This window comes from Marmota marmota, unplaced genomic scaffold, assembly GCF_001458135.2.
Source record: "Marmota marmota marmota unplaced genomic scaffold, marMar, whole genome shotgun sequence".
NCBI lineage: Eukaryota > Metazoa > Chordata > Mammalia > Rodentia > Sciuridae > Marmota > Marmota marmota.
This window is the reverse complement of record NW_026000294.1, coordinates 1,314,482-1,336,724: the sequence shown is the minus strand read 5'-3', so window position 1 is coordinate 1,336,724 and position 22,243 is coordinate 1,314,482. Positions and strand designations below refer to the sequence as shown.

General features: G+C 37.6%; 1 protein-coding gene across 1 annotated transcript in view; it reads left to right on the top strand.

Moving 5' to 3' along the window:
• The window catches only part of Taf1 (TATA-box binding protein associated factor 1), a 76,657-nt gene extending 55,195 nt beyond the window's left edge, over window positions 1–21,462 (top strand). Inside the window, exons 31-37 of the mRNA XM_048797229.1 lie at window positions 10,096–10,163; window positions 10,446–10,562; window positions 10,711–10,716; window positions 13,996–14,121; window positions 15,310–15,466; window positions 16,618–16,795; window positions 19,573–21,462. Coding sequence (XP_048653186.1) covers window positions 10,096–10,163; window positions 10,446–10,562; window positions 10,711–10,716; window positions 13,996–14,121; window positions 15,310–15,466; window positions 16,618–16,795; window positions 19,573–19,792 — 872 coding nt within the window. The 3' untranslated portion in view covers window positions 19,793–21,462. The remainder of the gene's footprint in view (window positions 1–10,095; window positions 10,164–10,445; window positions 10,563–10,710; window positions 10,717–13,995; window positions 14,122–15,309; window positions 15,467–16,617; window positions 16,796–19,572) is intronic.
• Window positions 21,463–22,243: the final 781 nt, after the last annotated feature.

Sequence of the window (22,243 nt, the reverse complement as noted above, 5' to 3'; positions counted from 1 at the left end):
GGGAATAGATATACAATATCCATAACTCACTAGATCTGTTGTGCTCTGTATTGAGATAGTGATACAGCAGCCTGTTAAGGCAGCATCTCTCTAATATCCCATGCTTGTAATGAGATAGTACACTCTCTTGGTGAAAAATACACATAAGAACGTTCTAAGTCTACATCAAATTTCACATTTTCAAAAATATCAGTTTGGGAAAATAAAGATGATATTTGTTAAAGGAAAAAGACACTGAGGAAAATAGACTTTTGTATCAGGGCTGAAGTTTCTGTAATGTGTTTTCAAGGCAACTCTGGTACCAGGAGCAATAAAACTTTTCCATGAGGTATTGTAAGTCAATGTTAACTTTCTTATGTTCATCTTATGTAAGTTATCGTGGTTGGTATACAGAGTTGGGCAAAGTGTAGAAAGAAAGATGAACACGGGTAGATATAATGGATTAAATCTGGTAAGAGCTTAAATAGCTGTAATCTGCATGAAGGCAGGAATCAGGGCAGTCATACATAACCATATATCTTAGGATAATGTGTGGCACAGAGTAGTAAATATCTGTTGAATGACCAAAAGGCCAAAGATATAAAGATACGGTACAATGAAAGACAGTAGAGAGTGGTGCTATAGAAGCCATTGAATTAGTTACTAGGAAAATGTATCAGTTTCATATGTAACAAAAGGTTGCTACTAAGGTCAGGTCTGGAAAATGTTCACTGGAAGTTGGCAGTTAGTGAGTATATCATTGTTGACTGGGTGAAAACAATTTCATTGATATGGTCTGTAACATTGACTTACTCTGATAGTTGCTCCTTTCCCTACTGTTCCTTAGTACTTTAAACTTTATTGAGATTATGAGTATGTGTTTTCCATGATGCCTTGAATGTTACCAAGGTTAAGGACCTGAGTCTTGTCTCACATTTTTTTTATCATCAGAGCTGCTAGTATACCTATCATATATTAGTAAGTGCTTTAAAATGAGTTAAAATTGGGCATGGTAGCACATGTCTATAGTCCTAGGCACTGAGGAGGCTGAGGCAGAAGGATCACTTGAGCCCAAGAGATGGGGGCTATCCTGGGCAACATAGTGAGACCTTATCTCTAAAAAAAAAAAAAAAAAAGTTCTGAGTATACATTTGTAATCTTAATGATGCAGGAGGCTGAAGCAGGGGGATTGCAAGTTTGAGACCAGCCTCATCAACTTAGCAAGACCCTGTATGAAAATAAAAAATAAAAAGGGATGTAGCTCAGTGGTAGAGTGCCCCTGGGTTTAATCCCTATCTAGTATCCCACCACCACACACTCACAGGAGAGTCAAGTCCTACTGTAAATTTTATTCTATAGTAAAAGCTGTTATTCTATAGTAAAAGGTATCTATAGTGATAAGAAAAGGAATGGTGGTTCATTTAGGGAAAAAGGAGACATTTTTAAGTTCTTTGGGACTTTTCATGAGACAGGCCCTAAATGTAAATCCTACCTTTGGCTAGTGAAATTTATTACTCCAGTTCCTCTCTAAATAATTTCTACCTTCTAGAATGTCTTGTCCAGATTCTGAATGAGGTTCTGTTACTTGGGTTTGAGAGAATAAACCTCTTATCTTGGAAGCTAAACATCTTAAATGGTATTTGACCTTCATTCTACTTAAAGGATGTAGCTACAGTGTGAAAGATGAGGCTAACTTCTCTTTACTTGTATGTTCTGGATTTATTTGAGACAAATACTAAATAATTGGGAAACCAAGGGGGAATGGGAGCAGGAAAGATGGTGGAATGAGATGGACATCATTACCGTAGGTACATGTGTGACTGCACATATGGTGCAACACTATATCATGTATGACCAGAGAAATGAAAATTGAGCTGCAATTGTGTATAATGAATCAAAATGCATTCTTCTGTCACATGCCTAATTAAAATAAATAAATTTAAAAAATAATTGGGAAACTAGAGCTCATCTCCTTGAGCTGTGTGGATTTAGATATAGTTGAATTTCATAATCTAATTTTATTAGAAATTTAGCTATGCTATTTATATTCTTTTTTTTCTTTAAACCTGGTACTGATATTTTTTTTAAAATCTTTGTACTGCTACTGAGATTTTATCTTATTTTTTAATTTTAGTGATTCACATTGGAATAACTGCATATCCCCACACCATTCACAGTCAGGATAACAATTTTTGCTTGTTTTGGCACAGTACTTATTTTCTTAGAAGGGAATTATTTTTAGTATTGTAGAAAAACTCTCAAGGGAAATGTGAGCCTCAGAGTAGTAATCACAAACCTTGTCTCCTAGATTGCCCAGAACTGCTCACCTACTCAATTGGTGTTTTTCTCTGAACCTTCCAAATTGCTAGCAGCAGTAATGCTTGTTTTCCCCCCTCAAACTAGAATTATAAAGCTTGTAACTTTTCTTTCTTCTCACGTCACTATAAAAAGGGGAATTAACTTAGAAACAAGGAAAGGAGCTGGGCCTGGTGGTGCATGCCTATAATCTCAGCAACTCATGAGGCTGAGGCAGGAGGATTGCAAGTTCAAAGCCAATCTCAGTAACTTAGCAAGACCCTTCCCTATCTCAAAATAGAAAAAGGGGTGCTGGGCATGTGGTTCAGTGGTTAAGCACCTCTGGGTTCAATCTCTAGTATCAAGGGAGGGGGAAGGGATATTTTTGATTTGGGTGATATGCCAAATTCTCAAACCTAACATTGGAATTACAGCTATTTAAGGACATTTGAATTATATGTGATTATGTAGACTCTGCCAATCTTTGTTCTGAGGCAAAGTCTAAATAAATACATTTCTTCAACAAGACATTTGTAGTTGCTTTGGCCATGATTTTAATAAGAAGAAAATGAAATATACTCAGAAAACATTTCTTCTTTAAAAATTTTATTTGTTCTTTTTAGATATACATGACAGAGTATATTTTGACATATCATACATACATGGAGTATAATTTATTCTATTTAGGATCCCCTTTTTTTTTTAAAGAGAGAATTTTTAAAAAAAAAATATTTATTTTTTTAGTGTTCGGCGGACACAACATCTTTGTATGTGGTGCTGAGGATTGAACCCAGGCCGCATGCATGCCAGGCAGGCGCGCTACCGCTTGAGCCACATCCCCAGCCCCAAGGATCCCATTCTTGTGATTGTAATGATGTAGAATTTCACTAGGTATATAGTCATATATGAACATAGAAAAGTTATGTTTGATTCATTCTACTGTCTTTGCTGTTCTCATACCTGCAACCCATTCCCTTCCTTCCCCTTTGTCTAATCCAGTGAACTTCTGTTCTTCCCTCTCTCCCTCTCCCTTATGTGTTATCCACATATCAGAGAGAAAATTTGGCATTTGTTTTTTTGGGGGATTGGCATATTTCATTTAGCATGATAGTCTCCAGTTCCATCCATTTACTGGAAAATGTCATAATTTCATTCTTTATGGCTGAGTAATGTTCCATTATGTATATACCACATTTTCTTTATCCATTCATCTGTGGAAGGGCACCAAGGTTTGTTCCATAGCTTAGTTATAAACACTGATGTGGCTGCATCACTGTAGAATGCTGATTTTTAAGTCCTTTGGGCATAGTGTGGGATAACTGGGTCAAATGGGGGTTCCATTCCAGGAGGAAAACAATCTCTTGGGTATGCTAATGATTTATACCTTATCTTTCATAGTCACTTTGGTTTCATTCTGGAAATTGTTTTTTTATAATTTAATTCTGACTTTCTGTAAGCAACCCCTTAGGGACTGGGAAACTGGAATTTAGTTTTGTTTAGTCTTTTTCTCCCCATAATAGCTCCAGCATCTTTATTATTCCTATAGAGGCCATATTACTTTTTCATGTTTCTTCACCAGACTTCTCATTTCTTAAGCTATAAAGCCTAAAGATGATCACCTTACTTTTTGTAAGCTACTGATTGTCAAAGAATATATAGAAGCATTTTTAGCTTTATGGAGGTGATTGTGGACTCTTTAGAGAGTCTGATTTTAAAAATAAAATATATGGATATTCCACCCAGAAAAAGTATTTTATATACAGAATTTTGTTCATAATTTGGGGGCGGGGTTTCATGAATCTCTTGTTTCATTACCACTTTATTCAAGAACTCGTGGTATAGATAGGGATCAGAAAACATCTGAGTATTTCTGTCCACTCTGTTAACATTCGTTTACCAATTCTAACACCACGTTTTATGAAAAAGACTTCAATGCTACTCTGTATTTAATAGTGTAATATAGTTAATAGCTGAAACTCTTTTTTTATTGTTGAGACCATGGACTCTTTAAAACTGCTTACACAAATAATAATCAAATTGCATAGACAAGGTATCAGCTATGCGAATACATTTATTTTTAATACTCTAAAGGTATTATTAGTGGGTATTTCTTTAGAATTGTGTGTCACAAAGAAAATGGGGAAGAAAGAGATCCCATCTTCAAAATGGTTTAAAGTAAGAGAAACTCTGCAAGTATATGAAACGAATTTTTCCTTGTATTATAAAAACAAGGGAATTGAGATGTTGAGAGGTGAATTTATGCTCAGACTTCAAAACTGAAGTACAATAATGGCTGAATTTCATAATTTATAGGCTGGCATTTCACCATGAGACAGGTCCCTTGTAGACAGAAGAGCCAATGTACAGAAACTGATATTGTACTCGTTCAGTTAAGGAGGCCTGTAACCTGTATGTAGCCTTTCTGTTTTCTCTGGCATCATGCATTACTACCATCAACATAAAAGCTCTTTTGATGACTTTTCAATCTTATCTCTCTCGGTATTTTGAGAACAATCTACTGGTGGCCCCAGATGATGAGAACTTGAGAAACTTGAGCTGGAGTCATCTTATCACTCAAAATTATTTTTTATTCTGAGCCATCTCTGGCTATCTTTATGTGTCCTAAATATCTGGATGATCAATGTAGATTTCTTTCCAGTTTGTGTATGTGTATGTGCATGCACATCTTACATAGGCAACGTGAGTTAGGACACAAGTTTTTTTAATATCTTACCAAGAATGAACAGTCTGTATTTGCAAGAGCATTTACCTGAAAGGGACTTCTTTGTTCATATAATTGCTTGTACTAATCATAGTAGGTGTGGCCTGAAAACTTCACATGTACACATGGTATATTTTTTAGCCTTTGTATCCTGATAAACAGAGGTTTAATTCAAGGATTACCTCCTCTTGAAGCCTTTCCTAATTCTTTCCCTCTTACCTCCCAAAATTGGCCACTTACCCCCTTTGCATCTGTATTTTTTGCTACATTATATGGCTGTACTTATTTATAGTCTATCTCATTGTAGAAAACTATAAGCTTCATGAGAATATGGCCTGTATCTTACCTGATTTTGTAATTGGTAATGCCTGGCACGTAAAAGACAGTGAGAAATTATGAGTACAAAATTGAATCAACAGTATATTAAAGAATATTGTAGCACAATTAAGGCATGGATTGAAAACTTATGCCTTTAGGGTCCAGGTGTTATGTCCAGGTGTCCAGAGTTAAGCAGATCTGGGGACTGTGGTAGCCTGGAGAAGATATTCCTATATCAAGGGAGCAGCTGCTACTCAGCTGCATTATTGGTGTTTTGTGGAAATACTGATCCTATGTTAGCATATCTTTTTCTTTATTTGTTCTTTTGAGTTACACATGACAGTAGAGTCTATTTTTATATATTTATACAAGCATGGAGTATATCTTATTCTAATCAGGATCCCAATCTTGTGGATATACACAATGAAAAGATTCACTGTGGTGTATTCATATATGTGCATAGGAAAGTTATTTCAGATTAATTCTACTCTCTTTCCTATTCTTGTCCCCTTCCCTTCCCTTCATTTCCTTTTGTCTAACCCACTCAACTTCTATTCTTCCCCTCCCTGCCCTTCTTGTGGTTAGCATCCACATATCAGTGAAAATTCAACCTTTTGTTTTGGGGGATTGGCTTATTTCATATAATGTGATAGTCTCCAGATCCATCCATTTACTGGCAAATGTCATAAAGTTGTTTTTCTTTATGGTTGAGTAATATTCCTGTGAGATAGATTGATAAATAGATAGATAGATCACATATTCTTTATCCATTCCTCTGTTGATGGACATCTAGGTTGGTTCCATAGCTTAACTATTGTGAATTGTGCTGCTATAAACATTGATGTGGATGCATCACTATAGTATGCTGATTTTAAATCCTTTGGGTATAAGCCAAAGAGTGGGATAACTGAGTCAAATGGTGGTTCCATTTCTAGTTTTTGAGGAATCTCCACACTGCTTTCCAGGATGATTGCACTAATTTATCATCCCACCAGCAGTGTATAAGTGTACCCCTTCTCCACATCCTCACCAACATTTCTCATTACTTGTATTCTTTTTTGATACCAGGAATTGAACCTAGAAGTGCTTAACCACTGAACCACATCCCAGCCCTTTTTTATATTTTATTTAGAGACAGGGTCTTGCTTAGTTGCTTAGGGCCTTGATAAGTTGCTGAGGCTGGCTTTGAACTCACAATCCCCTGGCTTCAGACTCTCAAGAAAACAAAGTTGGTTAAAATTCTTTAGTAGACAATTTAAAACATGATTTTTTATTTGCTCTTTTTAGATACACATGACAGTGGAGTGTATTTTGAGATATTATACATACATGGAGTATAGCTTATTCTAATCAAGATCCCATTCCATCTGTTTGGTTCCTTTGCCCATTTATTGATTGGGTTTTGGGGTTTTTTGTGATTTCTTTTGGTGTTAAGCTTTCTGAATTCTTTGTGTATCCTGGAAATTAATGCCTTATCTCAGGAGAGGGTGGCAAAGATTTTCTCCCCTTCTGTAGACTCTCTTCATCCTCTTGATTGTTTCCTTTGCTGTGAAGAAGTTTCTTAGTTTGAGACCACCCCATTTACTTATTTTTGGTTTTACTTTTTAAAAATATATTTATTTTTTAGTTGTAGTTGGACACAATACCTTTATTTTATTTGTTTATTTTTATGTGGTGCTGAGGATCAAACCCAGGCCTTACATGTGCTAGGTGAGTGTTCTACCACTGAGCCACAACCCCAGCCCTTGGTTTTACTTCTTACACTTGAAGAGTCTTGTTAGGGAAGTCAGTTCCTGAGCTGACATGTTGTAGTATTTGGCCTAAATTTTCTTCTAGTAGGTGCAGGGTTTCTGGTCCAATACCTAGGTCTTGGATCCACTTTGAGTTGAGTTTTGCACAGGATGAGAGGGATTACATTTCATTTTACTACATATGGATTTCAGTTTTCCCAGCATCATTTCTTGAAGAGGCTATCTTTTCTCCAGTGTATATTTATGGCACCTTTGAGATAATTGTATTTATGTGGGTTTCTCTCTGAGTCCTCTCTTCTATTCCATTGGTGGTCTTGCCTGTTTTGGTACCAGTACTATGCTGTTTTTGTTATTGTAGCTCTGAAGTAATGGGTATGGGATTGTGATTCCTCCTGCTCCACTATTCTCGCTAAGGATTGCTTTGGCTATTCTGGGCCTCTTATTTTTCCAAATGAATTTCATGACTGCTCTATTTCTATGAATAGGAATTGCATTAAATCTGTATAGTGCTTTTGGTAATATGGCCATTTTGACAGTATTAATTCTGCCTGCAAGAACATGGGAGATCTTTTCATCATCTAAGTTTTCTTATTTCTTTTCTTAGTGTTCTGTAGTTTTCATTGTAAAAGTCTTTTATGTGGGTTTCTCTCTGAGTCCTCTGTTCTATTTCATTTTGTTTGTTTGTTTGGTTTTTGTTTTTTGTGTTTTTTTTTTTTTTGAGGCTATTTTGAATGGGATTGTTTCCTTAATTTCTCTTTCAATTGATTTATCATTAGTGTATAGGAACACGATTGATTTATGGGTGTTAATTTTGTATGCTGCTACTTTGCTGAATTCATTTGAGTTCTAGAAGTTTTCTGGTAGAGTTTTTGGGTCTTCTAAATGTATGATCAATGTTGTTGGTAAATAGAAATAGTTTGATCTCTTCTTTTACTGTTTGTATCCCTTTAATTTCTTTCTTTTGCCTAATTGCTCTGGCTAGAGTTTATGATTAGTAGAAGTGGTAAAAGAGGGCATCCCTGTCTTGTTCCCAGTTTTTAGAGTGAATGCTTCCTTTTTCTCTGTGTAGAATGATGTTGGCCCTGGGTTTGTTGTATATAGCTTTTTCTATCCTGAGGTATGTTTCCTCTATCCCTGGTTTTTTAGTGTTTTAATCATGAATGGGTGCTGTGTTTTGTCAGATGCTTTCTCTATATGTTGGCACATTTTTTAAGAGAAGCCAGACACCTGGGATTTTATGTGAAATCTCCCAATTGTTACCCAAGTAATTTTTTAAAGCTTTTCATTGAGATATAACTTGTGTATAGAAACGTGTATATTATAGGTGTATGACTCAATCCATTTTTACAAAACTGAATTAATTTTTTTGTATGGGCCAAATAGACTGGGTTGACTTGTAAGCTCAGGTTATTTGAAGAACTCTATAATTTAGTTAAGAATTAATTTGGACTGGGGTTGTGGCTCAATGGTAGAACACTTTCCTAGCATGTGTGAGGCACTGGATTCAAACTTCAACATCCATAAAAATAATAAAAGAAAGGTATCCATCTACAACTAAAAATATTTAAACAAAAAGAATTCACTTATAGGAAATACCTTGCAGGAGATACATCATCAAAATGCAATGTATAGACATTGTTTGGGTTGTGATTCAAAGATAACAAATGTAAAAGAAAGAACATTTGTGAAATAATTTGGCATTGTGAATCTTGACTGGTTGCACAATAATGTTAAAGACTTTTAAATTATTTTAGACTTGATATAGTTGGGTTTTTGTCAAGGGAGTGGTACTGGGGATTGTACCCGGGGACTGGCACATACTAGTCAAGTGCTCTCCCACTGAACTATATCTCCAGCCCTATTTGATTTTTATTTTGAGACTGGGTCTCACTGAGTTGCCTGGGCTGGCCTTAAACTTGAAATCTTCCTGCCTAAGCCTTCAAGTTGTTGGGATTATAGGCATGTGCCACCTGGCCTGGCTTCAGTTGGGTTTTTAAGATAGGTTCTATTGTCTTTTTCAGTAGATGTTATGTTTAGAGCAGTTTTAGGTTTGTGGCAAGATCAGGTGGAAGTTACAGAGTTCCAGTCCATTCCTGCCCCCATATACACACAGCCTCCCACACTGCCAACATCTCAGGCTAGATCTAGTGGTATATTGTATGAATTGGTGAGCCTATATTGACACATTGTTGTCATCCAAAGTTCACAGTTTACAGAAGGATTCATTCTTGGTGTTGTATATTCTATGATTTTTGGCAATTGAATTACCTGTATCCATCATTTTAATGTGGCATACATAATTTTTTTAAAGTATGCTTAGTGACACATACTGAACAATTAATTAATGTATCTAATTATATGAAGCTGAAATTTGCTTCAAAATAACTTGGGAGGAGTCTGAAAAGTTCAATTATAAATAAAAGAAGATTAACCATGTGTTGATAGGTGCTGAAGGTGGTTAATAGGTACATGGAGTTCATTTTATTAGTCTTTTTTTTGTTGTTGTTGTTGCAGGGATTGAACCCGGGGCACATCCACTGAGCCACATCCTCGGCCCTTTTTTTTTTTGAATTTTTTTAATATTTATTTTTCAGTTTTCAGTGGACACAACATCTTTATTTTATTTTTACGGGGTGCTGAGGATCGAACCCAGCGCCCCACGCATGCCAGGTGAGCGCGTTACCGCTTGAGCCACATCCCCAGCCCCCAGCCCCAGCCCTTTTTATTTTTTATTTTGATACAGATTTTCACTGAGTTGCTGAGGCTGACTTTGAACTTGTGATCCTCCTGCTTCAGCCTCCTGAGTGGCTGGGATTACAGTTGTGTGCCACCACCCCTGGCTGTATTAGTCTATTTTTGTTTTTGTGTTTGAAATTCTCCATTTCTAAAAGTAGAGCAAAATTCCAAATTTAAGATGAAGCATAATTTTTTCTGAGTCTAGGATAATGGACATATTGCGGGTGACAGAATATATAAAACTCTGAAACTAAAGTTTGCAAAGTTAATGGCATTTTCTTATTTTATTTATAGGGCCTGAGAGTCAATATACTAAGACTGCTCAGGAAATTGTGAATGTCTGTTACCAGACTTTGACTGAGGTAGGTGATAAGAAGGAGTCCCCTTATGATCTAGCTCCCTGAAGTCTTTGTTTCCTTGAAAGAAGAGCCTTCCCTAACCATCCTATTTTAAGATGCAACATCCTACCCTCTACTCTCACTCTAGATTCCCTATGTCCTTTCCTGCTTTATTTATCATTTATGTTCTGCCACGAGATTAAAAGTTCCTTGAATACTGGGGTATTTTTGTCTGCTTTGGTTACATTTTTATTTCCAGTGCCTAAAACATATTGAACAAATTTATTAATTGTCTTTGTTTCTCAGTATGATGAACATTTGACTCAACTTGAGAAGGATATTTGTACAGCTAAAGAAGCGGCTTTGGAGGAAGCAGAATTAGAAAGCCTAGACCCAATGACCCCAGGGCCCTACACTCCTCAGGTGAGTCTGAGGGCTAGTAATTTTCTCTAATAATTTTCTTATTGGTTTGGGAAATTGGGAGCACGTTAACAGATCTATTACTGAGTTACCGTTCTTCTCTGTCCTTCCTCTTCATATGCCTTTCGTGTGCTTTCTTGTCTTCTCAAAGGCTAAGGTGAGTGAGGGCCATGGGTCTTGGTGGCCTTGTTAAATCCAGAAGAGGCAGCTGTGGGATGAATGAGTGGGCGGGGTCTTAGTTGTTTAGACAGCATTTGGGAATACTAGATCATCCCTGAGTCACTCTCATTCTTTTATCCATAACTTTTGGGGTCCTAGGACATCCCCTAGAATGCAAGCTGCTTGGTTATAGATACAGGCCACATTGTTTCTGTGCCTTATAAATGCCTAATTACTCATTCCCTATGGCTGAGATGTCACTCATTTTCCTGGATTGACTCCCTCTCCTGGTAAATAAAAACAGGTGATATTTATAATGTCTTAAATTTACATGTCAAGGGGCTGGGGATGTGGCTCAAGTGGTAGCACGCTCGTCTGGCATGCGTGCGGCCCGGGTTCGATCCTCAGCACCACATACCAACAAAGATGTTGTGTCTGCCAATAACTAACTAACTAAATAAATAAATAAATATGTTTAAAAAAAAAAATTACATGTCAAAAAAACTAGAGAGTAAGGTAAATAAGACTTTTAGTCTTTCTGATCTGAATATACTTAATAACATACTCTAAGAGGGTTGTCATATGTCCAGAGTAGAAAATAACAGGCTATAACTGGTGCTTGGTTTCTGTATTAGAGACACTGGTAGGATGGGAAACATGAGGTTTGACATAAAACAGTTCTGGGCTTGAGTCTTAGCTCTGCTACTGTCTAGCTTTGTGATCTTGGGAAGCTACCTTTCTAACTCAGTTTCCTTTTCTCTAAAATCTACTTTTCAGGATCATTGTAAAAATCAAATGAGTTACTTTGCCTCACACCTAATGGACATTGAGTTAATATTTGTTTTCTTCTCTGTATGAAAGTTTGTAAAGGTCCCCAGAGGCAATTTCACATTTAACCAAATATTTTAATGCAGAATTCTCCCACTCCCACAGGAAATTTTTTCATTCTGCCCAAGTTTCACTCTGAACTTATAATGCAACGTATGTCATCTCTGTTGGATTATTGCTGTCTCTATGTCTCATCCGTGCGCTCTCCCTATCTCTTTTACTCTCTCTTTCATCCCAAAACCTAGGTTACTGAGGGGCCAGGTATAAAGAACCCTCAGATACTTCTTCAAGGTCCAGAACAAGGAAAGGCTCTTGGAGTGTGTGGGCAGATTGGGTCAAGGGGGCTTGGGTGAGTGATGTTGCCCAGGAAGGCCCTATTTGCTAATAGGCCCACACCTTCCACAAGGTATTTTCTGGTAAGTTAAAGCCTGGGTATTAGCCACTGTTCTACAGAGGAGTCCAGCCACTGAGCAGCACCTTGTTTGCCCAGATCTAGGATAGTCTAAGCCTAGTCCTTTAGTGAGTCAAAGCCTCAAGCCCAAAAGTCATCTTTCTTTCTTCCCTACCCCCTCCCACACTACCTCATGGCCGAGGAAAACCCATCAACTGTTCTCTTTCCTGAGCATTAGCTATTATTTGATATAATTGGAGTATTTCATATGAAAAGTAGGGTATAAATAATACTGTTTAATTTTTCTAGTTTACCCTTCATCATTCCTTTCACTCATACATATACATTTTAAGATAGTATGCTCAATACATTGCCTCTTAACTTGTGGAAGTTGCACATGAGTGACTGCCCTTACCCATTACTACTCTCAAATCCAAATGTAATTAGAAAGTTTTTGTGTAAATTTAACATGTCATAAAATAATTTTGATTGTATAGAAACATGGCAGTAATCACACCTTATTTTCAACTTCTAAATGGTTGTAGTCAATAATATATTTTTACTCCATTCTTTCCACCTAGTTTGCATTAGATCATACATTCAGCTTTATACTTTAAAACTATTTGTTTTGCATTTTCCTACACAGTCCTTTCTACTTTCCCCAAAAGGCTTTAAGGTTTTGTAGAAATTTCATTCCCTCATTTTCCCTTCTTCTGTTCCATCATGGTTTATCTGCTTTGTAATGCTTTAAACTCTTTTGCTTCTTTTCCTCCAAAACCTTCTTCTTAATCAGCCTTGCTTGCTTTCTTTTAAAAACACATGTAACATATGTGGGTTTTCTATTAATAAAAATAACACATTTGCTGGGCAAATTGGAAAATAAGAAAAAAAAAAAGAAATAAGTTTCTGGATATCAATTCCACCACTCAGAAAGAACATCCACCAATTAATATGTTGGTGTGTGTTTTCTTGCATATCTGTGATGTACATGTGTGTTCATAGACATATTTTTTGGGAGGGGGACCAGGGATTGAACTGAGGGGCACTCAACCACTGAACCATATCCCCACCACATCCCAAGCTCTATTTTGTATTTTATTAGAGACAGGGTCTCACTGAGTTGCTTAGTGCCTCACTAAATTGCTGAGGCTGACTTTGAACTCATGATCCTCCTGCCTCCGCCTCCTGAGCCGCTGGGATTACAGGCGTGCACCACCGTGCCCGGCCCCATAGACACATTTTTAAAATTAGATTGATCAATATAGATGTATGTCTTATTTTTTTCACTTTATGTTATGAACATTTTATCTAGTCCTTGCTGTTATTGAATAGTCCATTTGCTAAACCCTGTTCTTTTCAGGGAAGAAAAGAGGGAAAGGATCTGTAATTTACTGAGTGCCACCATTGGATACCTCTCTCTCTTAATTTTCATAACTCTGTGAGGTAGACATTATCATCCCTTTTTTATAGTTGAAGAGACCAAGGGTTAGAGAGAATAAGTCATTTGTTAAAATTACTTAGCTAGCAAGTGGTGGAGCCAGAACTCAAACCCAGGGCATTTTGCTTCAAAGCCCATGATTTTTTTCCACACTGTTTTGTTTTGTGGCTTACTCTGACAAGCTCATAAACTGTCAAACCATTCCATGCTCTTATTAGAATTGAAATGCTTTATTCTATTTCCTCTTAGATGTCTCTAAATCAAATAATCAAAATAGCACTGGTATGAAGCCCTGGGCCTAAAAACAATACAAGACTTAGAAAAAAGTAGGTTATTGACCAGAGAAGCTATTAGAACATAAAATTGTCCTTAGCTTTGATGCATTTCTGCTTTAGGCTTCTTATTATATACACTTGATGCCTATCTGCTAGAATAGGCAACATTTGTAAGATTACTAAAAAAAAAAAAAAATTGTCCGTAAAGTTATACCAAACTATGTTTTCTCTTTAACTGGATTGCTCTGCATGACCTTTTTCTGCAGTGAATGCTCTAAAGGGAAATTCTCTGTGTTTCCTTTCCCTTCCTTTGGTAGAAGCTAAATTATGTGTTTTGTGCCATAGCCTCCTGATTTGTATGATACCAACACATCCCTCAGTATGTCTCGAGATGCCTCTGTATTTCAAGATGAGAGCAATATGTCTGTCTTGGATATTCCCACTGCTACTCCAGAAAAGCAGATAACACAGGTAGGGCGTTTTTGTTTTTGTTTTTTTCTCTCTGTGTGGTTGGTAGTATGCCTGGGGGGTGAGGGGTGGAGGAATGGTGGGGGTGATATGATATACATCATGAATGACTGGGCCCCTTGGCCCTGTGAATGAAGGCTTAGAAATGTGATTGGGGGACGGATGGGGGTAGGGAACAGGTTACATGACTGGCATTGTCTTCTGTCTGTTCCCATGGGCAGAGTCAAAGCACAGCAGAATTTCAGGGAATGTCCATATGTATAAAAGTTTACGAGGCGTCAGAGCAACCTAACAGGTGATGGAAAGACCAACCGCATTCAGAGTTAAAAATAATTGTCCTGCTACTTTATGTATGTTATAATCTGAATTAAGACTATTTATAAAATTAAATTTTAAAAATTGGCCTTTTCAAGAAGTATCAGAAGATACTCCTAGTGTGAAGCCAGAAATCCTACAGTTATTCTCAGTCAGGGTTCCACTGGAGAGTATAAATCCCATGAGGGTTTTTCTAGACCAAAGAGTCTAACACAAGCTATAACAAAACCCTGGGTTAGAAAGGAAACATCTCCTTGTGAAGATACAGTTAAGAGTAGACCAAGGACTTTCCAGTCCTTTGGTTTTCTTACCCTGGCTGTGATTTCCAAAGAATGATTGGGGAAAGTGCACATGCCTTGAGCTGTGTAAATAGCCCCCACTAGCAGTGGGTTTGGCTGAGATATCAGGGAGGAGCATCTGTCCTGGGTGAAGAACCCTGGGTTAACTCCCCCTACATGCACGTCCCTCAATGATGTGCTATTTGTGTTCCTTACTCAGATGCGCCAGGGCCGAGGTAGGCTGGGCGAGGAAGACTCTGATGTAGATATTGAAGGGTATGATGATGAGGAGGAGGATGGGAAACCTAAGACTCCAGCCCCAGTGAGTATACTTAACAGAAAGCTTATGGTTACATTATACCCTTATATGATAGGAGCCCCAACAGTACAGGGCAGGCCAAATCCCAAGGTGATAATCAGAGTGTCTCCATAGTGAGCCCTGATCCAACTTTAATCCTTGGACCAGCTAAACAAATCTATCCACCAAAATTATTTAACTTCTTGTGAGGCAGCAAGGGGGTGGTATGGGACTGGAGGTGGCTTCTGGTTTCTTACTTAGTCAGTTGATGGGGCATTGACCCTCCTTGGTCTCATTCAGGAAGGTGAAGAAGGAGATGGTGATCTTGCAGATGAAGAAGAAGGAACTGTGCAACAGCCTCAAGCCAGTGTCCTATATGAGGACTTGCTTATGTCTGAAGGAGAAGATGATGAGGAAGATGCTGGGAGTGATGAAGAAGGAGACAATCCTTTCTCTGGTAAGTCTTGCTCCTTTGCATTTGCTCCTATAAGTTCTTGGCCACATTTGTTATTATCCAGAAGCTGCCTTTTTTATTGACGTCCCATTAACAGACATGAGATATACTAAGCACTCACTCACAGGATGACCACGTTCATTAGCCTTAGAGGAACTGAGAAACACAACACAGCAGGTACAGTAGGCAACAGTGGAAAAGGCAATGCCTAAGTGGCAACTTGGATTTGGATATTTGCTGAAGATGAGAATGAAATATTATATGTGGCAACAGGGAAGGAAATTAAGAAAAAAGATAATTGTTTAGGGATGTATTCTGGATTAATGTCAGTAGTAGGGGGAAGTAATGGAGGGGATATAGGAAATAGGTTGGACTGAAATGAAGAAAGGAAGTTGTTAACTTAGATTCAGATTCTAAACTAGATCTTTCCACTGTTGACCCTAGGCATTTTACAAGAGAGGCATCTGAGGTAAGGAATATAGACAAGATGCCTATGTAGATATATGAGAGGAACTGATTTTGGAAGACCAAGCTAAAGATGTTAATTCTGCCAAGTTTATCTTTTTATTTTTTTTGTACCTGTGATTGAGCCCAGGGGTACTTTACCACTGAGCCACACCCCTTCCCCTTTTTATTTTTTGAGCAGGGTCTCACTAAGTTGCTTAGAGCCTTGCTAAATTGCTGAGGCTGGCCTTGAACTTGGAATCCTTTAGTCTCCTGAGCTGCTGGAATTATAGGCATGTGCCACCACACCCAGCCAAGTTTATCTTTTTTTTTTTTTAATTTGTTCTACTTAGCTATACATAATAGTAGAATGTATTTTGACAAATTGTATACAAATGGAGTACAACTTCTTCTTTTGACTGTACATGGTGTAGAGTCACACCAGTAGTGTAATCATACATGTATATAGGATAATAATATCTGTCTCATTCCACCGTCCTTCCCACTCCCACTTATCTTTTTTTTTTTTTTTTAGTATTTTTTTAGTTGTAGAGGGACACACAATATTTTTGTTTATTAGTTTATTTTGTATGTGGTGCTGAGGATCGAACCAGTTTCTCACACATGCTAGGCAAGCGCTCTGCCATTGAGCTACAGCTACAGCCCCCCAGTTTATCTTTTAATGAACCAGAATCTGTCTTTTTTTACAGCTATTCAGTTGAGTGAAAGTGGAAGTGACTCAGATGTGGCATCTGGTGGTATAAGACCCAAACAGCCCCGCCTGCTTCAGGAGAACACAAGGATGGGCATGGAAAATGAAGAAAGCATGATGTCCTATGAGGGAGACGGTGGGGAGGCTTCCCATGGTTTGGAGGATAGCAACATCAGGTAATGGGCAGCAACATGCTACAGGGCTGTGGCATCAGTGCCCAGCTATGATGTCAAAGGGTCTAGCATCAGATTGCTTTCATCCAGCAAACATTTCCTGTGCACCTACTAAGGCCAGGCATTGTGCTAGGCCCTGGGGAACCAGAGGAGCAAGATATATCCTGCTGTTGAGGAGCTCTTCTAGTAGAAGAGACTGACACAAACAAATCATTACAAATACAATGTGATAAGTGCTAAAACATAAGTAGGTACAAAGTGTCAAGACACCATTGAGGAAGGAGCATCTCATTCTGCTTGGTGTAATCAGGGAGAGTTTCACAGACAGAACATTTGAACTGGGCCTTATGGGATGAATAAGAGTCTACTAAGTAGATATTATGGCAGTAGATGGGTAGGTCTTTACAGATAAAACAATATATTCAAAGGCATAAAAATAAAACATAAAATGTATTCCAAAGCAAAGGGAGATTGTTGGGGAGTAGTTCCAGAAGTAGCAAGAGGTTAGTGGAGGATCTAAAGCATGCTAAAAAAATTTGGGTTTGGTTCTATGGGTATTAGGAATTATCACTTTAAGGAAAAGGAATTAACATCAGGTTTACATGTTACATAACTCTTAGGACAATGTGGGATAGATGATGAGGGTATCAACAGGGTTTTATTAGGAGGAAGGGAAAATGAAGGGGCATATTTATTTAAGAGTTAGTTAAAAGGTAGATAATTTGAGTTAGAAGGTAAGGAGGTCAGGTAAATAATGAAAGGGAATGTTACCAAGATAGCAAAGAGGAAGAAGGTATTAGGGTGAGATAAGGAAGGAGAGAAAAATGAATTTGACTTTGGGTATGTTGGATTTAATATACATATGATACACCTAGCCAGCAAGCAGTTAGGAATCATATTTATTTTAGCAAAGATGTAGTTCCTTCCTTTAACAAGTTTAGTCTACAGGAAATCTAACACAGGTAAACAGGAAAACACAGTGTAACATAAAAAGCACTGTGGCAGGCAATTGTGGGGTTTTTCTGGGGTTTGGGGAAGGGGGGAAGGGAGCTGGTTGAAGAAGGTAACTACGGGAAATATGAATACTTATTAGCTACATAAAGAAGAAAGCAGAGGACATTCCAAAGACCAGGAAATTCTTGAGGACCCAGAGGCATGAAATATTTTTAGAGAATACAAATAGATAAGTGTGGCTGGAGCTTTTGATTGATCCATGTAAGATATGTAATAGAAATGATTTAACAGGCTAGTGATGTACCTGAGTGGTAGAGTGCTTGCTTAGCATACATGAGGCATTGGGTTTGATCTCCAGCAATGCTAAATAAATAAATGTTTTAAAAAATGATTTAAAGAGATAGATAAGGACCAAATTTTGCAGGACCTAAAAGTTTTGGTTAGGCATTGAATACGAGAAGTATGATCTGATTTACGGTTTAGAAAGATTGCTTTGTTCCCCAAAAGAAAATGGGCAAAAGACATGAATTAATAATTCACAAAAGAAATGCCAATAAATGCGTGAAAAATGCCTTACCTAATAATCAAAGAAATACAGTAAAACAATTGAATTGCAATTTTTTAACCTATCAGACTGGTGAAGATTAAAATGGATGATAATGCCCAATGTTGGAAAGAGTGTGAGGAAAAAGACATTCTCAAACTACTGGTGGTAATGTAAATTGATAAAATACAGTGAATGGGAGAGAGGTATTACAATTTATCACTATAAATAATTTTTCTAATGTACATCCGTGTTGGGCCCAAAATTCCATATATAGGAAATTATTCTGTTGGAGTAATAAAACACCTTCGTTAAGATGTTTGTATAAGGATGTTTATCACAGCATTGTTTCTAATAGTGGCAAAATTGGAGACAGTTTAATTGTCCTAGTAAGAGATTGTTAAATAAATCATGTTACAGCCCTATACAGCAGAATACCATGCAGCTATTAAAATTATGCTATAGACATGTTTATTGACACAGAAAGATGTTCATTATAATCATTAGTGAAAAAAGCAGATTCCTGAATAACATGTAGAGTATCTCACTTGTAAATTTTAAACAAATGTTTAAGCATCTAAAGTGCATAGAAAAAAGTTGCAAGGTCATATACCAAAAGATTATTTCTGGATGGTGGAGTTATTGGTGTTTTTTTTTTTTGTTTTTTTTTTTGTTTTTTATGGTGTATGTTCTAAATTTTTTTTAAATAGTGAACGCGCATTACTTGTGTGATTTTTCTTTTTTTAAGTAAAATTCAGAATAAACAAACAAACAAAAAATAAAGAGCACTCTGGCAGAAGCATGAAGATTTAATTGGAGGAGAGCAGGACTAGAGGAATGAAGACTTATTTCAGTAGTACAGGCCAGAGATAACAAAGGACTGATACAAGGCAAGCAGTGTAGGCATGGAAAAGAGGGATAGAAACGAGATATACTAAAGAGAGCATCTTTAAGATTATTGATTAAATTTGGATACATAGGTGAGCCTAAGTATAAGTGGTAGATGGAATCTTGAGTTTGTCAGAGCGTTTGTGGTCATGTTAGTTGGCAGTGTGTGTTGTTCATGTGTAGGGGAGTTTTGTTCTTGTGTATATGAAGTTGGCAAGTTGATGTTTTTGAACAGGATCATTTTTCTCTCAGGGGCATGTAGAACAGTACAGAACCAGTTACTTTAGTTTCCAGGGGAGATGAGATGGGCTGATCCCTTGGTGGCACTGAGAATGGGAATGGTCAGCTAGAGGACAATGCCCGAGCTTGAGAGATGACATGTTTCTCTTCTCAGTTATGGGAGCTATGAGGAGCCTGATCCCAAGTCGAACACCCAAGACACAAGCTTCAGCAGCATCGGTGGGTATGAGGTATCAGAGGAGGAAGAAGATGAGGAGGAAGAGCAGCGCTCTGGGCCGAGTGTACTAAGCCAGGTCCACCTGTCAGAGGACGAGGAGGACAGTGAGGATTTCCACTCCATTGCTGGGGACAGTGACTTGGACTCTGATGAATGAGGCTTCCTTTGGGCCTCTTTGGTCAGCTTTCCCTGTTCTCCAGCCTAGGTGGTTCACCTTTGCCCAATTTGTTCATATTTGTACAGTGTCTGATCCTGAAATCACCAGATTAACACCTTAGCCTTTAATAATAGGTAAATGATACTAAATCACCTCTCCTGATCTTCTCGGGGCAATGTCACCCTTTGATTTGAAACAGAGCAACCTGCTTCCTCCCCTACTCCTACCAAAAAGAGAGAGCAAGCTCACTCTTTTCTAGTGCCCTCATTTAACTCCATTTATTACTTTTGATATACTTTTTCCCTGGGGAAGGAGGAGAAATTATGAAAGGATTAATAATTTTATGTCCTCTTGGTATATTAGAAATTTTCCAAGCATGGTATTATTTTGATTTTCTAATTTGCAGGCTGGAATAGATGAGAACACTCCTGCTGGAACAGAGAATTGGGTTCTGGTGGGTTTGTACCACACTTTAAAAACAAACCTGTTGGACAGACTGTCCATTAATTTATTATTTATTTGATTAAACAATGCCTTGTTCCTAAAGAATTTGAGGCAAATGACTTAAGTCCTCTGAAACAGCCTGTATGTCAGAAATGATATGTTGCCATGTAAATGTGTTCTGTTCCTCCTCCCTGCCCCCACAGGGGAAATGGTAGGTAAATGGTAAGTTCCTTAGGGCAAAGACTGTGTCTTCTGTTTCTTTTCATGCTTAGGATATGGTTCTGTGCAAAATAGCTGCTCAGTAAATGTTCCTAGAATCACTGAACCCTCAAAAGATGTATTACTGAGTATCTGCTCTATGATTAGCACTTTATCAGATCCTTGGGATGCAAAGATAAATAAGGCACATTCCTTTTACTCAAAGGGATAAAGCTGTGGGAGGGGAATGGGAATTCAAAACATGTTAATAAATCATTATAGTACTGTGAGATAAGTGCAATTAAGAAGCTAGCTATAAAGGATAGGGAAAAATAGAGGAGTGATCATGTTTGAAAAAAGTCAGGGAAGTCTTCCTGGAGGTAATTTTTAAGCTGATTATTGAAGAATAAATTAGTAGGAGCTTGCCAGATGGAAAAGTCCAGGCAGAGTGTAACATGAAGTGAAAAGGCCAAAATCTAGAAATGGCAGAGTGTGTTCCTAGTTTGTTTGTTTGTTTGTTTGTACCTGCCTTATTTCAGAAAGGATTTAGGTGGTTTATGATCCAGTCTCTTCAGTGCCGGAATGGCTAGAGATGAGACTGAAAGATGGGCAGGAAGCATATCAAGAGCTTTGAATTTGATGCTAATTAATGAATTTTATATTATGGAAACTGAAAGCTAGAGGAGTGATATAATCAGATTTGTGTTTTAGAAATTTTCTGTATATCTAATGAAGAAAGAAATTGAAGAATCATATGTAACAGACATGTATGATCCCATTTTTGTAAAAGACAAAACCATGTGTGTATATTTATATGTGTTTATATGTACTTGTATATGCAAAGGAAAAGGTCTGAAAGGATATATGCTAAATTGTTCATGATGATAACCTCTGGGGAATGGGAATGCAGGGGAGGGGGTTTATGTGGTTGTATGTATACTAGGTGGGTATTGTATTTTTATTTCTGTATTGTTTGAATTTTTTTACAATTATGTATTATTTTCGTAATAAAAAAATTTAAAATTCCAGTAATAGTGTGGAGAATGGTTTGCATGGAGCAAATCTAGATCAAGTAAGGGGGAATGGAGCCATGAGTATTGGGGTTGGGAGGAGGGAGATGGATTTGAGACTTCTTTAGAAGGGGTAGAATCAATAAGACTTTGACCTATTGACTTTGGGGGATGAAGAAAGGAAGACTGGAAGGTGACATCAAGAATTTTAGTTTGGGAAATTGGATGGGTACATGATATTCATTCAGCATTCATCAAGCCATCTGTTTTTATCAAGCAGTTCAACACATGCTAATACAGAAGTAAGATATAACAAGGAACTTAAGGTCTAGAATGAGAGAGATGTAAATAGACAATAAAAATGGTCATTCCAGTAAATGGTTATTTACAAGATTTCTTGCTAAGAAGAATGAGTTCTGAACCCTGCTTGTGCAATAAGGAGACCCTTAAATGATAGACCATGAAGTATAAGGAGTTTATCAGAGATTGGGGTGCAAGACAATCTAGACAAAGGACATAATATTTAGGAGTACAAAATATACCCATGGAACTACAGGTAGCTCTGGATGACTGGAATATAGGGAACATATGTAATATAATGATTCCAGCTGGGCACGATGGCATTTGCCTATAATCCCAGATGCTCAGGAGGCTGAGACAGAAGGTTCGTGAGTTCAAAGCCAGCCTCAGTGGCAAGGTGCTTAGCAACTCAGTGAGACCCTATCTCTAAATAAAATACAAAATAGGTCTGAGGATGTGGCTCAGTGGTTGAGTGCCCCTGAGTTTAATCCCTGGTACT